Genomic DNA, 15,521 nt, shown 5'->3' with positions numbered 1-15,521 from the left:
AATTATTATCTCTTTTTTGGAAATCTTTTTCTGTTTGATAAAATGTAAATGATGAGATACTTCTCTTGATCTTAAATCCACCACAGTTTGCTAAACCATACGCCCTTTTACCCCAGTCTTGAGAAAAAACTGACGTACGTCCCTGGGGGAGGCATAGAGAGTGATGATTCCATTTACGTACATTATTCAGTGCTCACCACAGTAAGCTCAGCTCCCGTCATCTCCTAGGGATCTAGTATAAAGAGAAGAGGGAAAGAAATGGGAACCCGTGTGATAAGAACCCCCGGCACCTTCTGTGTGTGCCATACAGCACTGTTAGCCGTAACCCTCGGCCCTCGTGCCTGCTCCTCTCCTGACTGGAAGTTTGTACCTTTTGACCATCTCCCTGCCCCCCCCCCCCCCCATCTGGTAGCCGCAGGTCCGGTCTCTTTTTCTAGGAGTTTGGTGTGGGCTTTTTAGGGTTTTTTTTCTTTTAGATTCCACACATACGTGAGATCGTACATCTGGTCTTGCCTTAGATCAGAGTTGTTCTTGAGAGTTAGGCTGTCGCCTGCCTCTGTCATGTCGGCCGTCTCCCCTTTGTCCAGGACCAGAAGTCAACAGTGATCTCTTTAAAGAAGCTGATTGTGAGAGAGGTAGCGCACGAGGAGAAAGGTCTGTTCCTGATCAGCATGGGCATGAGGGACCCCGAGATGGTGGAAGTGCACGCCGGCTCCAAAGAGGAGCGGAACAGCTGGATTCAGATCATCCAGGACACGATCAACACCCTGTAAGCAAAACACCGGGGTGCCCGGCCCCCTCTGACCTCATCTCCCCCCGCCCCGGGAGCGACTGGGGTCACTGACCTCGTGCGGGTCTCTGATCCGTTTTGTGCTGTGTTGGTGTCAGGAACAGAGATGAAGACGAGGGAATTCCTAGCGAGAGCGAGGAAGAAAAGCGGGCGCTGGACAGCAGAGCGCGGGAATTAAAAGGTGAGGCTGTTGGCAGCGTCTGGGGCCATGCGCGTGCCGTGTGTGCAGGTGCGGAGGCTGCCGTCCCAGCATGCACTTCAAAACAGGAAGTGAATGGCTTTTGACAGAGAAGCAGCCAGATTGGAGCCGACCAGCGTGCCGGTACAATGGCCGTCAGAAGGGGTCCGACACCAGGTCAGGGGGACATCCTCTTTTCTCCCTGGCCGTGTTCTTGGAACCCAGTTGGCCTCCTTTGTACTTTGTCGCAGAAGAATTTGCCAAAATTCACGGTCGTGTCTAAGATTAAAACAGAGAGAGAGGTACTCGAGGAAAGGAGTTTTCCAGTTACTCTGTTTTTATCAGTTACTCCTGCCACTGTGCTGTGTGTTCACAATGAGTTATGAGGTGGTTTTGGGAGACGTGTGCTCACTGATGATGTTCGACCTCTACTTACTGCTGTTTCATGTAGTCTTGTCGACATCCCTATATGCTCATCCCCATTGTGCAGATGAGAAAGCAGAGGCCCATGAAGGCCAAGCAGTCCAGGGTCACATATGTGCTGCATGGCCGAGAAGTCTCCCCTACCTGTCAACAGCAGAGGCTCCCCTCTCTCTGCCAGTGCTTACTGAGTGTTGTGCTTTGGGTAGAAATAAGGCCGACTCAGGTAAACGTAAGCACCCGAGGAGTCCAGCTAGTCCTTTAAGCTGGACAAAGCGATAACATTGTGTTTTGGGGAGGGGGGAAAATGGCAGATTTAGGCTGAAGCCAGAGTTGCACCTGATTTATCAGCCCATGATGAGCATGGTGGGGATGAAAACTTCCTTCTCTAGATGTGTTTGAAGCACTCAGCCAGGTATACTGTTAGGTGCTAGGGAGTGGGATGTGCAAAGGTTCCTGGAGCAGCCCCTGCTGTCAGGAAACCCACGTTAGCAGGGAAGACGGGCACAAATGATGGACTGGACCGCAGGCACATACAGATGCGGGACCTAATCCTGCCTGTGGGGACTCACAGAGCAGCTTGACACATGAGCTGACTCTCAAAGCAGTTCCTGCACCAGATGACAGGCACGGTTAGGTGAAGAGGAAAGAGGACTGAGGGTTGGTGAGGAGTGGCAGGTTGGTGTGCCTGGGGGTCGGGGCAAGAGATGGGGATGAAGCTGGAAAGGTGCCAAGGCTTGAATGGCAACAAGGAAATGATAGATTTGTGTAGCAGAATTTCAACCTGAATTGTCTTCTTTGGCATTGAAGCCGGTGGGAGATCTGCTGGAGGGAGTGGGGGAGCCCCTGGGAGTGGAAGGCCCGTCGAGGAGACTCCTGCGGAGAAGGGTGCATGTGGGACGGCACCCATTGGCCAGGCTGAAGGATGGAGGGAGGAGGAGGGACGGCAAGAATGGAGAAAAGAGCTTTCTGACAAGGACTAGGCATCTAAGTGAGGAGAGCCACAGGCCAGTGGGACTCAGTGGTCTGGTGCTCAGCAGTGGGCAGGATTTGGGGTGCTTTGCGTGAGTTACCAGCACGTGGGAGGTCACTGAAGCTATGGCAGTGAAGATCCCAGAAGGAGGTGTGTGAGGTGTAGGGTGGAGCCCAGACGAGCCCGATCTTCCACTGCCGGTGGCAGGAGGAGAACCGGTGAGGTCCTCAAAGTGAGGGAGGGAGACCGTTCAACGGGGGAAACGTGAAACCAGGCCTCGTTGGGTCAGTAATGGTCGCCTTGGAAAGAGCAGATGCAGACAGGAGTGGGTTGAGAAATACACAGGAGGCAGGAGTGTTTCCAACAGAGTTCATGCTTGTTATGTCAGAAGATCTGATCTTGCCTGGAAAGACCCAGGATAGAAATCGCCTTCATGAAGCAAAGGGGGGTTGGGGGTGGACCTGTGTTCTCTGTTGTCCCAGTGATGACCACGAGGTGGCGCCCGTGTCTTGGTCGTTTCTTCCTAAACCCCAGTCAAGTGACCAGACCTTTTCTCCATTGTCCCCTGCAGAACAACTTCAGCAGAAGGACCAGCAGATCCTTCTCTTACTGGAAGAGAAGGAGATGATCTTTCGGGACATGACTGAGTGCAGCACTCCCTTGCCTGAGGAGTGCTCCCCGACTCACAGCTCTAGAGTCCTCTTCCGCTCCAACACAGAAGAGGCACTCAAAGGAGGACCTTTAATGAAAAGTGCAATAAATGAGGGTAATCACCCCTCCTGATCCCTTCCCAAAGTGGTTAATGCTCTGACATTATCTGCCAGCTTTTACTGTTTTATTGTAAAATAAAGCACAAATACAGAAAACAACCCAAAACAAATAATTTTGTTTAGTAAATTACTATCAGAAGAACATCCTTGTAACGGCTACCCAGGCCCGTGGCCCATGGTTTTCTGGCCACAGGCGTATTCATAGACACGATAGTCTTGTGTGTGGTTTTTGTTAGGCTTTTCCAGAGTCCTGTTTTCCAATCCTCCCTCCACCCCTTTCTTTCTTTCCCACACACTTTTCCTTTGAAGAACCTGAGCTCTTTGACCTGTAGCGTCTCTCACGGTCTGGCTGTTACTCAGGCAGGGCGTCTGCTCCTCTGTCCTAGTGGCTTCACACCCACAGCTACATTCGGGGGCTTCGTTCCTTGGCCGTGATCCCTTCGGTGAGCCACGTTCTCTAGTGCTGTGCTCTTGTATCAGAGGCGAGAATAGCTCCTCGTCTCCTTCTCTGTAACCCAGAGGAGAAGGAAGATAAAAGGATAAATACTTGATGTTTTTCCCCCTTTACTAATTTTCAGGATAGTGAGTTGATCTGTGGTCACCCTCTAAAGGTGACCACAACTTTTTAGATCTTACTGTAGACTCATGAATTTAAACCTGTTTGATGGGGTTCAAGTCGGTATAACACTTCTCCTTATGACAAGTTCCAAGTGTCCTCTCTCTGCCAACCAGCACCTCTTGGTTTGGCTTCAGAGTCGTTTTGCCACGGCCCCAGTACTTTCTGAGAGCTGCCTGGCTGTTTGACATACTAAGATGTTGTAGGCTCATCTTTTTTCTGCCCAGGCCTAGAGTCATGTCTCTAAGAAGCTCATGTTTCTGGTAGCGAGAAATGATAACTTAAGACCACAGTCTGGGCAGTAGGGGCGGTCATCGCTGCTGAGGTTCTTTGTCATGTGGCTTGTCATCCTGGATGGCTGAATCTCCTCCTTCAGTAGGCGTCTCCGGAAAGGCTCGCGAGGACAGTACCCTGTGTGCTTCCACACTGTTGATAATTTGTGCCAGTGAGAGCTTGAAAGTCTGCTCCTCTGCTGAGATAGAAAATCCTGGGTTCCTGTCTTCTCCCCTTGGGTATCTCAGTTGTTCTTAAATAATGTTACTCCTTTTTTTCTGACTTAGCGCATTGCCACCGGAGTGTGATCAGAATTCGATCCTTCCCATAGAAGTCATGTGCCATCTGCCAAGTGCCCAAAGAACTACCTGTTCAAAATCCAAGTAATGTTACTAGCACAGGCCTTAGTGTTGGGGTTTTTCTGGGTTGATGTCCCCAGGTTCTCAGTGTTCTAATTTGGTGTGGCTTCAGAGTTTGCAGATTTCAGGAAAGTATTCTTAAAGGATAGTTTGTAGCATCTTCCCTATGCCCGTGCTTTGATTTTCTCCTTCAAGAACGTGCGTCACCCACATGCTGGGCCGTCTCCGCCTGTCCTCGGTACTTGTCACTTTCTCTTCACGCTTTTTCTCTCCCATCTTTTTAAAGTTCCAGTATCCTGCCCCCTTCTGGTAAGTTGTTTTCTGTTGGGTCTGTTTGCTCCTATCTTGTACTTCCTGTTTCTAAAATGATTGTTTCTCTTTGTTCCCACTTGTTTGAGTCTGTGTTTCCCGATTCCTGCCTGGGTTCCTCCCTGCCTGTGTCCTCTCCTCACTGTAAGTAGCTTGTCCACTTTATGAATGTGGCTTTCTGATGTGCCGTTACCACCCGCAGGGAAGTTACGCCCCGCGTTCCTTCTCTAGCTCTCTCTCCTTAGCTTTGTGTGAGATTTGACTTTGAGGTTTCCCGGTTGCGCATTTTTACGTGAAATAAGTTTCTTAATTTTTTACGTTGAGATACCTGTTCTCATTTCGTGGGACTCTTTGTTTCCGTGTGGCGTTTTTTTTTTTAAATATGATGGCTTATCTTACAAGATTCCCTGCCTCTGTTTCCTTCCTCCCCCTACTCCTCTGTTGCTCCCCTCCTGCTCAAATTTTATTCCACCGGAAGCACTTTCTCCTTTCCGTGGGACACTGGCTCTAGAAAAGAGGCCTCGCTGGTCACAGACTCGAGAATATGGATACATCTCTGCTCTGGTCCCTTGAGCTCACTGTGGCAGCAGGCACAACCCTGCCAGTTTTAGCTGCTCTCAAATTGGCCCATCTTACTTCCCAGGGAATTCTTTTTGGTTAATTTGGCACAGACTCTAGAAGACCACGCTCCTTCCAGTAAATTACTCTGTCTTCCCTGTGCCCTTTCAAGTTTCTTAGGCCTCATATAAATAAGGCTAAAGGTTTAATCTCAGAATTCCCAGTAGAATCCAGCTAAGACACACATTCTGAGCAAAGGGGGTCACCTAATCACTCTCTAGAATTTTCTGATCATGCTCTTCCTGTACATCTTGTGTATTACCTGGAGATGTTCTTTTTTTCATTGGAAGGTGAAATGTCGCTTTACCATGTTTCCTTTTTTCCAGTGGAGATCCTTCAGGGTTTGGTGAGTGGAAGCCTGGGAGGCACACTGGGGCAGGCTGTCAGTAGCCCTGTTGAGCAAGAAGGTACGGTTGGCCCTGTTTCCTTGCCCCGGAGAGCAGAGACCTTTGGAGGATTCGACAGCCATCAGATGAACGCTTCTAAAGGTAAATGATTTAGGGGCCTTTGGCTGGCTCGGTCGGGAGAGCATGTGACTCTTTCGGGATCATGAGTTCAAGCCCCACATCGGGCCTAGAGCTTACTTTAAGAAAAAAAAAGGCGGGGGGCGCCTGGGTGGTGCAGTCGGTTAAGCGTCCGACTTCAGCCAGGTCACGATCTCGCGGTCCGTGAGTTCGAGCCCCGCGTCAGGCTCTGGGCTGATGGCTCAGAGCCTGGAGCCTGTTTCCGATTCTGTGTCTCCCTCTCTCTCTGCCCCTCCCCCGTTCATGCTCTGTCTCTCTCTGTCCCAAAAATAAATAAACGTTGAAAAAAAAATTTAAAAAAATAAATAAATAAAAATAAAAAAAGGGGGGAAAAGAAAAAAAGGTAAATGCTTTAGAACTTGTACGTCTGTAGGCGATCCTCGACTATCACATAAAACCAAAAATGATGTATGTTCTGGTAGCTTCAGCTCCTTGGTCCCTTTCAGCCAATAGATGTTCTAGTGAAATCCCATCGAGCAGCTAGCTGCCAAAACACAGTTTCTTTCAGTGTCACGCTTATTTTGAGTAATAAAAAATAATTTCCTGGGATCTCAGCTAAGGTGTGGCCAAAGGACCAATAATACTTGTTTTTCTTTTCTGCTTCTAATTCTTCTGCCTCAGTAAAGTTATTAATAATCACTTAGTTGCCACCATTTGGCATTAATAAGATGCTGAAATAGTATATCTCTAAGCTATGTATATTGTGTTCTTTTCTTTCCTAATCTGTTTCACAACTTAAAAAAAAAAAAAAAACGTGTTTGCTTTAGGAGGCGAGAAGGAAGAGGGAGAGGATGGCCAAGATCTTAGAAGAACAGAGTCGGACAGTGGTCTGAAAAAGGTATTTTTCTGAAATCCGCCATCTAAGACCTCCTTAGCACCTGTCCTAATTCATAATCTTGGCAGCTAGTCCGTGTCGATCTTGTCTTAGATGCTGACTTGCTGTTACTTCTAGTGTAAGAAGAAAGCACGTTTTTCAAGAGACTATACAGTTCAGAGTCCCCTGTTACTGGCCGTCCGGCCATTCTGGCTCAGAACCGTATTTATGCTCCTGGCCCCCACGCCTCTGGCCCGGCGCTCAGAGGTTTGTGTAAGTGCCACACACCAGCCGGAGCTCTTTACAGGGCCCCAAGTCTGCCTTGCCCTGCAGTGAGAGGCTGTGGGGCAAAAGAATGAAAAAGGGAAGCCAGAGCAGAATTGAGACACACATTGAATGTTATTTTTGCCTCAGGATCCTTTTTTTTTTTTTTTTTGGTGTAATGCGTGTTTTTTGTTTTATAGGGTGGAAATGCTAACCTGGTATTTATGCTTAAAAGAAACAGTGAGGTAAGGGCATCGCAAGCTCCGTGTAAGAATAGGGTTTTGTTACAATTGCTAGGCTGGGAATGCTCGTTTCTGATGTGCTGTTTCTGATGTACCGTGGTGAACAAGCTGACTCTGGGCTGACAGTGCGGAGCCTGTTTGAGACTCTCTCTGCCCCTCCCACATGCACACACACTCCCCCTCTCTCTCTCAAAGAAACAAATATCTTTTTAAAAAAAGAATAAAAAGAGGTGTAAAAAGTGTTTTTAGAAGCGCTAAGCCTGATAATTAAGTTTTTTGTATTTTGCTCTTTGTACAGTTGATCCTTGAACAACGTGGGTTTGAACTGCATGGGTCCACTTAACATGTGATGTTTTGGGGTTTTTTTCAATAAATACAGTGCCATACTGTAAATGTGTTTTCCTTATGATGTTTGTAGTAACACTCTTTTCTCTAGCTAACTTTACTGTAAGAATACAGTATATAACATACAGAATATGTGTTAATCGACTGTCATGTTATGGGTAAGACTTCAGGTCAACAGTAGACTGTTACTAACGGTAACTACTGAACTACTAGTTAAGTTTTGGGGGCATCAAAAGTTATATATACACGTGGATTTTCTACTGTTCGAGGGAATCAGCATCCCAACCCCTGCACTGTTCAAGGGTCGACTGTATTATAAAAGGAATATGTGGTGATAGTAGAACGCTTGAAAAATGTCCAGTAATGGAAAAAAGGAAAAAAAATAAGAATCCCACCACTGAGAAGTAACTACTGTTAAATGGTTTATATTTGTAGCCTTTTCTTCTACATAACGTGTATTTTTGTGTGGGTGTAAATACTATAAAAATTGTTTTGTATAATTGATATCAGTACCCCCCCCCCAGGAGCTTCATGCCCTTTTTTCCTCTTAACCCACTTTAGAAGGGTTTCCCCAGAGCACATTTGTACAGACACGCTCTTTAACAGCTGCTTGTTGTTACGTTGTGTACCGTGGTTTAGTTAGTTCTTCCTCTACTTTTTTGCTTTGCAAACAATGCAGCAAGAACAGCCCTGTGCACACAGTGACTGTTCCCTCCACACACTGCCCTGCGCTCTGGAAAGAAGTGTGTGTGGCATGCTCCCCTCCCTCCACACAGGCTTGGTCTCACCAGCACCGGGAGGGGTTAGTTGTTAACTAAGGTTTTGTGGGCTTCATAAGTTTGAGTGGGATTTCTTTATTTTTCATCTGTTCGATTTCAGGTGAATCATTTTTAATTGGTTATATAATTGGCCGTTTGTATTTCTTTTGTATATTGCTGGTTTATGTTCCTTGCCTGTATTCTTATGAGGGTATTCATTTCTCATTGATCCATGAGAGCCTTTTTTTTTTTTTTAGTTTATCTATTTTGAGAGTGTGTGAGCAGGGGAGGGGCAGAGAGAGAGAGGGAGACAGATCCCGAGCAGGCTCCACACTGTCTGCACAGAGCCTGACTCAGAGCCACAAACCTTGAGATCATGAAACCAAGAGCCGGAAACTTAACTGAGCCATGCAGGTGCCCAAGAACCTTTTTCATTTCAAGGATTTTTTTTTTCATTTGACTTTTCTGTTCTGTATGTTCCTACCTTTTTCTTTTCCATTTCACATGGTGACCGTTAAAAGTGCATCTATGGTTTCTTGTTTTGCTTCTTCAGAAAACCTTCTCTGTTTCATGGTCAGAAGACATTCTTCTATTTTCTTACAACTCCTTATGGTTCTTTTTTTACACTTAACATTTTCATCTGTTTGAATATTTTTTGTGTGAGCCAAGATCCCACTCAGTTTTTCCCCAAGACTTCTTGGCCACTTTTCTCAGAACAATTTGTTGAATATTCTTTCCTTTCCCATTGATTTAGAAACTCTACTTATATACTAAGTTCTCATGATTTGCTCTGCACTTTCTGTTTTGTTACCCTGTACGTGTGTCATTTTTGTACCAATTTAGACAGGTGGCGTTTTATAATGCATTTAATGTGCGCTGATGTTCTTCCTGCCTACGGTTGTTTGTTTGCTGGTTCTTGTTCTGTACCCCTTAGGCACTTGTAGCTGCTTTTTCTTTCCAGTGCTTTCTGTCTGGAAACCTCCCATTCAGACTCAAGCACCTTGCCGTGTGTTGGGGGGTTATGTTGCCAGACGTCACGTGGTGCGCTGGGTTCTGAGACTCGGTCCCAAGGTGATGTGGCCATTGCTTCCTTTTCCAGCAGGTTGTCCAGAGTGTCGTTCACCTCCACGAACTCCTCAGCACGTTGCAGGTACGGGCCTTTCTCTTTTATCCCTTCACTTGTTTTGACACGAACCGTAAGGGTGTTGTTGGTGTGGGGTTTGGAGGTTGCTAGTGGGTAAGTGGGGCCCTCTGTCAAGACAAGACTGGCTCTCATGATGAGAAAGGTTTCAAAAGGCAGTGGCTGGAGTGGCCTCCACCTTCTAAGATAGAGTTGATGATGGCAGACTGGAGGTGCTGTTAGCAGCCTTACTGCAAAGCACGTGGGGCACTGTCACGGTTCGGGGGTCTTCTGTCCAGAAAAGCTTTAGTATGATTGTAAGTTTCCATGTTCCATATCTCCGTGTGGTGTGTGGACAGGGCAGCCCTGCCTTAGCACTTGCTGGGTATCATCTGTAAATTTTGCTCCCTTCCTTTTCTTTGAAGCTGTAACAGACCCAATTGCTACTTGTCCCGCCTCCAAAATACAAGGCCCCACCCCAGGCCGTGTCAACAGCCAGCGACCCAGTTCCGCGAGGCAGGTCTCCGCGCTGCTGACATTCCTATGTGACAAGTGCCCAGGGTGGTGGTGGAGGGCTGTCGCCCCGACTGGGCGAGAACGAGGGGGCGTTGGCGTCCGGCCGCACCTCGCTCCTCCGTGTCCCCGCAGGGCGTGGTGCTGCAGCAGGACAGCTACATCGAGGACCAGAAGCTGCTGCTGGCCGAGCGCGCCCTCAGCCGCGGCTCGTCGCGCCCCAGCTCCCTGGTGGAGCAGGAGAAGCAGCGCAGCCTGGAGAAGCAGCGCCAGGACCTGGCCAACCTGCAGAGGCAGCAGGCGCAGCACCTGGACGAGAAGCGGCGGCGCGAGCGCGAGTGGGAGGCCCGCGAGCGGGCGCTGCAGGAGCGCGAGGCGCGGCTGGCGCAGCGCGAGCAGGACGTGCGGCAGGGCCGCCAGGACCTCGACCGTGACCGCGACGAGCTGCAGTTCAAGAAGGGCGCCTACCAGTGCGACCTGGAGAGGCTGCGCGCCGCCCAGAAGCAGCTGGAGAGGGAGCAGGAGCAGCTGCGCCGGGACGCCGAGCGCCTTAGCCAGAGGCAGGCGGAGCACGACGCCTGTCAGGTGGGGGCGCTGCGGCGTCGGGGAAGGGCCTGGTCCCTCCTGTCCTGAGTGCAGGGTGGGGGCGCTGTGGGGTCCGGGAAGGGCCCTGTCTGGAGCGCGGGCGGGAGCTGAGCCCCGCGGGCAGGTGCGGGGGTGGCGGTCCCTCCAGCAGAGGGGCACACCAACCCGAGCGGGTATCAGGGCCTTCAGCGGCTGTTCTGGAGCACGGACCCGCCTGTCTGTCAACACTCCTGTTGCCATGCGTTTGATGGATGGATCTGGGACCGCCACAGGAAATTTGGGTGGCGTCTTCCAGAGGGCAGTTCAGCATCCCACAGAGGCACTCAGATGTATGGTGGGGGCACCGGTGGCTCCGTGCTGCTCTTCAGGGCGAGGATGGATTCCACCCCCATCCCAGTAAATCAGGGCTCCTAGCACAGGGGCGCACAGACCAGACCGTCTTTCTCTCTGCCTCTTTGGTTTGACCTCTGAGCCCCCACCCGCCTGGCACCTGCCACGCCCCCTGACCCCTCAGCCCCAAGGTAATTCTCCACAGCCCTGTGTCAGTCTTCAGGGAAGCAGCTGTCCCCTTTCTTCAGGGAATGGGAGTTCCTTTGTGAGCTGCCTCCTCCCAAGACACTATGAATTCTTCCCGGTGCGGACATTAAGTACATGCACTAAAAATAATGGTATCAAGGGTGGTACCTTTAACACTGACCAGGTACTATATCGGGGGGCGGGCGCTAGGAAGGAAGCCCTGAATCCTTTTACAGCGAGTGCCGGGGGTCCGAGGAAGTGGGTGCACACCGGGCTGACCCCCACAGTTGATCTCCGCCAGCACTTAGTGAGCGGGCCCCGGGTTAACACCTCCCATCTTGAACATGTGCAGGTGTCTCACCCTCACACCAAGCTGCTGAGGATCCCATCCTTCTTCCCGAATCCTGAGGAGTCCCCCTTGCCGTCTGTACCTGCGATAGCCAAATCAGGGTCACTGGACTCAGAACTCTCGGTGTCCCCAAAAAGGAACAGCATCTCTCGGACACACAAAGATAAGGGGCCTTTTCACATACTGAGCTCCACCAGCCAGACAAACAAAGTAGCAGAGGGTCCGAGCCAGGCCCCCGTGCCCGCCTCCGCCTCCACCCGCCTGTTCGGGTTAGCCAAGCCAAAGGAGAAGAAGGAGAAGAAAAAGAAGAATAAAGGAAGTCGCTCTCAGTCTGGTGGTGAGTCGCATGCACCAGCTCTCCCTGCGCCGATGGTGTCCCCGGATCCTGCAGGGCGGGTGGATTTTGGTAGCGTGGGAAGGGTTTAAAAGGTGCCGTTCAGGTGTGTAAAAGCTGAACTGCCACCTCCCAAGCCCACCTGCTCTATCTGCGCAGGATGCTGGGGCACGAACTCTCGGGCATCTAGGAACCCACTGTATGCACGCGTGTGCAAAGGAGAGAGCATGGGTGTCGTTTTGGGGGCATCTGTTCCCCAGCTGAGGGACTGAAACTCACTTATGTGAAGATGAAAGTCTTCCCTGCTTCTCTCGGTCTAAGTCTAGTCATCGATCCAATAACTAGCACTTGGTGAGCTTTTCCCGAGATCTGATTTAATCCTCCAAGTGGCTGTGTGTGTGAAGTAGGTGATGCCAGCCGGAGAGAAACTAGGGGACGGAAGCTCAGAGAGACCACTGATGTCCCTGCCGGCTCAGAGCTTGGGATTAAATCCCCCTAAATGAGGCTCCCTGTTTTCACATCCCTTTCCCCTAAACCCCCCTCTGTTCCTTCTCGTTAGGATCACTCCCTCCCACCTATGTGGGAGGTCAGAGAAAAGTTTCTGTCTCCAGGCCTGTTTGTGAACGGATCTGACGCTTTGTCAGGTTAAAGGGAGCAGTGGGCGGTGAAGGGTGTCAGAGGACCTCATGCCCGGAACTGGTCAAGGAGACCCTGCGAGTGGGGTCAGGCGCCCACCAGGCCATCATCTGGGTGGAAACTTGGGTTGGGGAGGAAGAAAAGGGAGTATAATGAAAAGGCCAAGTTTTTCTGAAGTTTCACCTTGTGTCCCCTTCCCAGATGGCCCTGCATCAGAAGTGCCCACGGAGGGTGAAGAGATCTTCTGCTGACCCTGCCCTCTGTCCCGGCCCGTGGCTGCCAGCTCCCCACTGTCCTGCCGTTCCTGGGTGTGCTCTCCTACCGTGGACGCCCATGCCAGGAGACCAGGGCCCTGGACCAGGAACAGATGGTCTCGAATGTCAGGGTGGGGTGGGAGGCCCGGGGCTGGTGGCATTGGTGGCAGCCAACGGCTCCACTGAGGATGTTTCAGTGGTCCGGGCACTGGTTTGGGGCACGTCAGGAACTCCTAAAGGCTGAAAGAGGTTTCCAAATAAGGTCTGAAGTTATCCCTGCCTTTTATTTGGGGGACACAGCAGTCCGACAAGCAGATAGTGGGACTTTGTCCGTGTGCGTACCGGTACCCATCTGCATGGACACGTAGGGTCTGCCGGAAGCGGGCACCCTCCGTGGCAGGCGCCGGCTCGGCAATGAAAGTGCTGCCCGGCCTGCTCAGGTAGCGCGTGGGCGCCTGGGGCTCCCCCGGTCCTCTGCGGCGGTTTTCCCAGAACCTTACCCCGTGCACACCTCACCCCTCTTTGCATGTATTTCTCATTTCATTTTGGAAGGGAGGGCAAACGTTTGTGAAAACCAGTGAGAGAAGGTGTGATGTGTTCAAAGAGCATATATATGTACATGATCTGCACCATCCTGATTTGGGGATTTCAGCTATTTAAAAAAAAAAAATCTAATTTCAACATCCAATCCAAAGAAATCCTATTCTGGCTTCCTGTTTTTCCTGCATTGTGACACTTTTTGGTTGTCACTGACCCACAGCCTCCTGGCAACCTCCCAAGGGAAGAGCTACAGCTCCAGCACGAGGTTGTCCCCACCCCTGTTACCAGGACAACCGGCTGAGTAGGTTCAGGTGAAGGAGTTCAGCCCGTGTGCAGCAATTTCCACCAGTGTAGACCGAGGGAATCACTGGCCCAGGTGTGGCTCAGAAACGTTTTCATTCTGTCTTGGGGGCCTCGGCAGAATTTGATCTCTTAAAACCTTTTTCCAGTCTGAAGGTCTGTTGGTTGTTGTAGGTCACCCCTCGAAGGTGACACAAATGTTGTGTGGTCTTTGTCTTTTCCCCACCGTGGGTGATCCACGTCTGCTCGAGGCTCGTCACCAGCTGGTTGGAGCAGGACAGTTCGTGGAGTCCCCTCTGAGGCCCGTGTGCCTGCTGGATTCACTGCCTCCCTGCAGGGGGACAGCCTAGAAAAGTCTGTGCTTTCAGGGCGCCCTTCGATTCCTGCTTAGTGGCCCTCAGGAGCATGGGTCTTGGGACATACTTGTTGGAAAAGCAAAATCTGTAACTTGGTGCTTGTTGATGAATTGCAAGCTGGCCTTGCAGATGGAGATATTTATCTTTCAGTTTATTTGAAAGAGGTCTGCTTTAAAATTTTTAGCTTAGATTTATTTATTTGTGTGTGTGTGTGTGTGTGTGTTAAGGGTAAACATACCGGCCCAACGGTTTCAGCTCTCCGATCCACGAGGAACTTGATGAGCCAGCAGTGCGGCTCACTCCTCAGTGTCTGTCCAAGTGCCTTGAGGGCCCAAAAGAAAATTAAGGGTGGGGGCAGGAGTCCGTGTCCTTCCCACCTCCTACCCCACCTCCCTTCTTTGCTCTAGGGTTGTCTTCCTTGCTTGAGAGTCGAGAAACGCCACCTGTGGGTTACATTTGCCTCTTTCTGTCCTGGAGATCTAGCCTTCAGAAACAGACTCTCAGAACCAAACCAACTAATCTTTTGAACTACGATGTACCCCCACCCCCCCACCCCAAGACCCTAAGGTAGAGGACTTCCTTGCACCAGCCCATACAGCTCTGAGCTACAGCCCTGCCTGCCACGGTTCTCCTCCGGTCCACATGGAGCCCGGCTGGCTGTCCTCGTCCCCAACTCAGGTTCCCCTCTGGGGCTCCACGTCCCCCCCACCCCCAGAAGCACTCTGCTGGGGGGAATGGCCCCGGCGGATGAAGCCTGCGTTCCTGCTCTGTGTCCACATAGGCCAGGCCTCCCCATGTACTCCCCAGAGAGTCGCCATGGACACTGGGCTTCTGTCCATTGCTGCCCAGCTCAATGGCGATTTGAAGGTGCCTTTTACTCCCAATCTGCTCCAAGGTTTAAGTTGTTTTGGTTGTTTTGGCTGGTGTTTTTTCCAGACAGATTTCACCTGCCCCCACACCCCAGGAACTCCACTCGGTTGCGTTGTGGTTGGACCAGTGTGGAATCAGAATTGGAAAGTAGCTTCCTGCGTCCACCTGGCCTGCCCTCTCGCACAATGTGGTCTGCAGCACAGAGAGAACTGCTTCCTAAGACCTGTGCTCTGACGTGCCTTTCTCCTCTTTCCCCCGTGAAACTGAACTCCGAGGGACGTTTTTGTGCTTGCAGAACTGCCTGGATTGTTTCTGCTTGTGCTTGTGACCTGGAGAGCCGCTCTGGGGCCCGAGTCGTGAGCCCTCGTTTCCTGTGAGAAGGGGTTGTCTGCCAGGGTGGCTCCGACCCGGTGTTCCATTGTGTCCCCCTGGTAGGGTACCACACCTGTCCACCAGGCTCAAGAAAGCAGATGCCTGACGTTGCGTTTAAGTTTGGAGGGACAGATAGAAACAACCATCCAGAGTCCCCAGAGTCTTGAATTTCCTGGAAGGAGGCTGCATCCTTCTCAAAACTTCTATCATCTCAGAAGCTGTCATCCCAGGTGGGTGACATGTGCACTTTAACCGCTCTCATCTGTCGGCTTCCTTTTTGAGACAATCGGCTATGTTCGTAGAGGCAGGGTAAAAACCTGCAGTTTGCCATAATTCAGCCTTTGCCAACATTCCACTCTCTACCCCCACGAGAGAAGTCCTTATCAAGTTTGGGGGGTTGTTTTGTTTTTTGAAAAGGTACGAATCCTACCTTTTTCCCTCTTACGTCTCAGGGTAGCACCACTGAAAGTTGTCCCTTCAAGAATGTTCTCCCTCATTATCTTGCCTAACCCCTGGTATCAGC

General features: G+C 50.7%; 1 protein-coding gene across 3 annotated transcripts in view; it reads left to right on the top strand.

Moving 5' to 3' along the window:
• The window catches only part of AKAP13 (A-kinase anchoring protein 13), a 333,979-nt gene extending 319,708 nt beyond the window's left edge, over positions 1–14,271 (top strand). For all 3 annotated transcript variants that reach the window (XM_045448718.1, XM_045448719.1, XM_045448720.1), the window contains 10 exons: positions 588–769; positions 889–971; positions 2,933–3,127; positions 5,633–5,794; positions 6,598–6,668; positions 7,109–7,153; positions 9,353–9,403; positions 10,022–10,471; positions 11,340–11,673; positions 12,508–14,271. In XM_045448718.1, the coding sequence (XP_045304674.1) occupies positions 588–769; positions 889–971; positions 2,933–3,127; positions 5,633–5,794; positions 6,598–6,668; positions 7,109–7,153; positions 9,353–9,403; positions 10,022–10,471; positions 11,340–11,673; positions 12,508–12,557 (1,623 nt within the window). In that variant the 3' untranslated portion in view covers positions 12,558–14,271. The remainder of the gene's footprint in view (positions 1–587; positions 770–888; positions 972–2,932; positions 3,128–5,632; positions 5,795–6,597; positions 6,669–7,108; positions 7,154–9,352; positions 9,404–10,021; positions 10,472–11,339; positions 11,674–12,507) is intronic.
• The last annotated feature ends 1,250 nt before the right edge of the window (positions 14,272–15,521 follow it).

Source organism: Leopardus geoffroyi, chromosome B3 (genome assembly GCF_018350155.1).
Source record: "Leopardus geoffroyi isolate Oge1 chromosome B3, O.geoffroyi_Oge1_pat1.0, whole genome shotgun sequence".
Taxonomy (NCBI): domain Eukaryota; kingdom Metazoa; phylum Chordata; class Mammalia; order Carnivora; family Felidae; genus Leopardus; species Leopardus geoffroyi.
The sequence above is the reverse complement of the archived record's forward strand: the minus strand, read 5'-3'. Positions and strand labels throughout refer to the sequence as shown.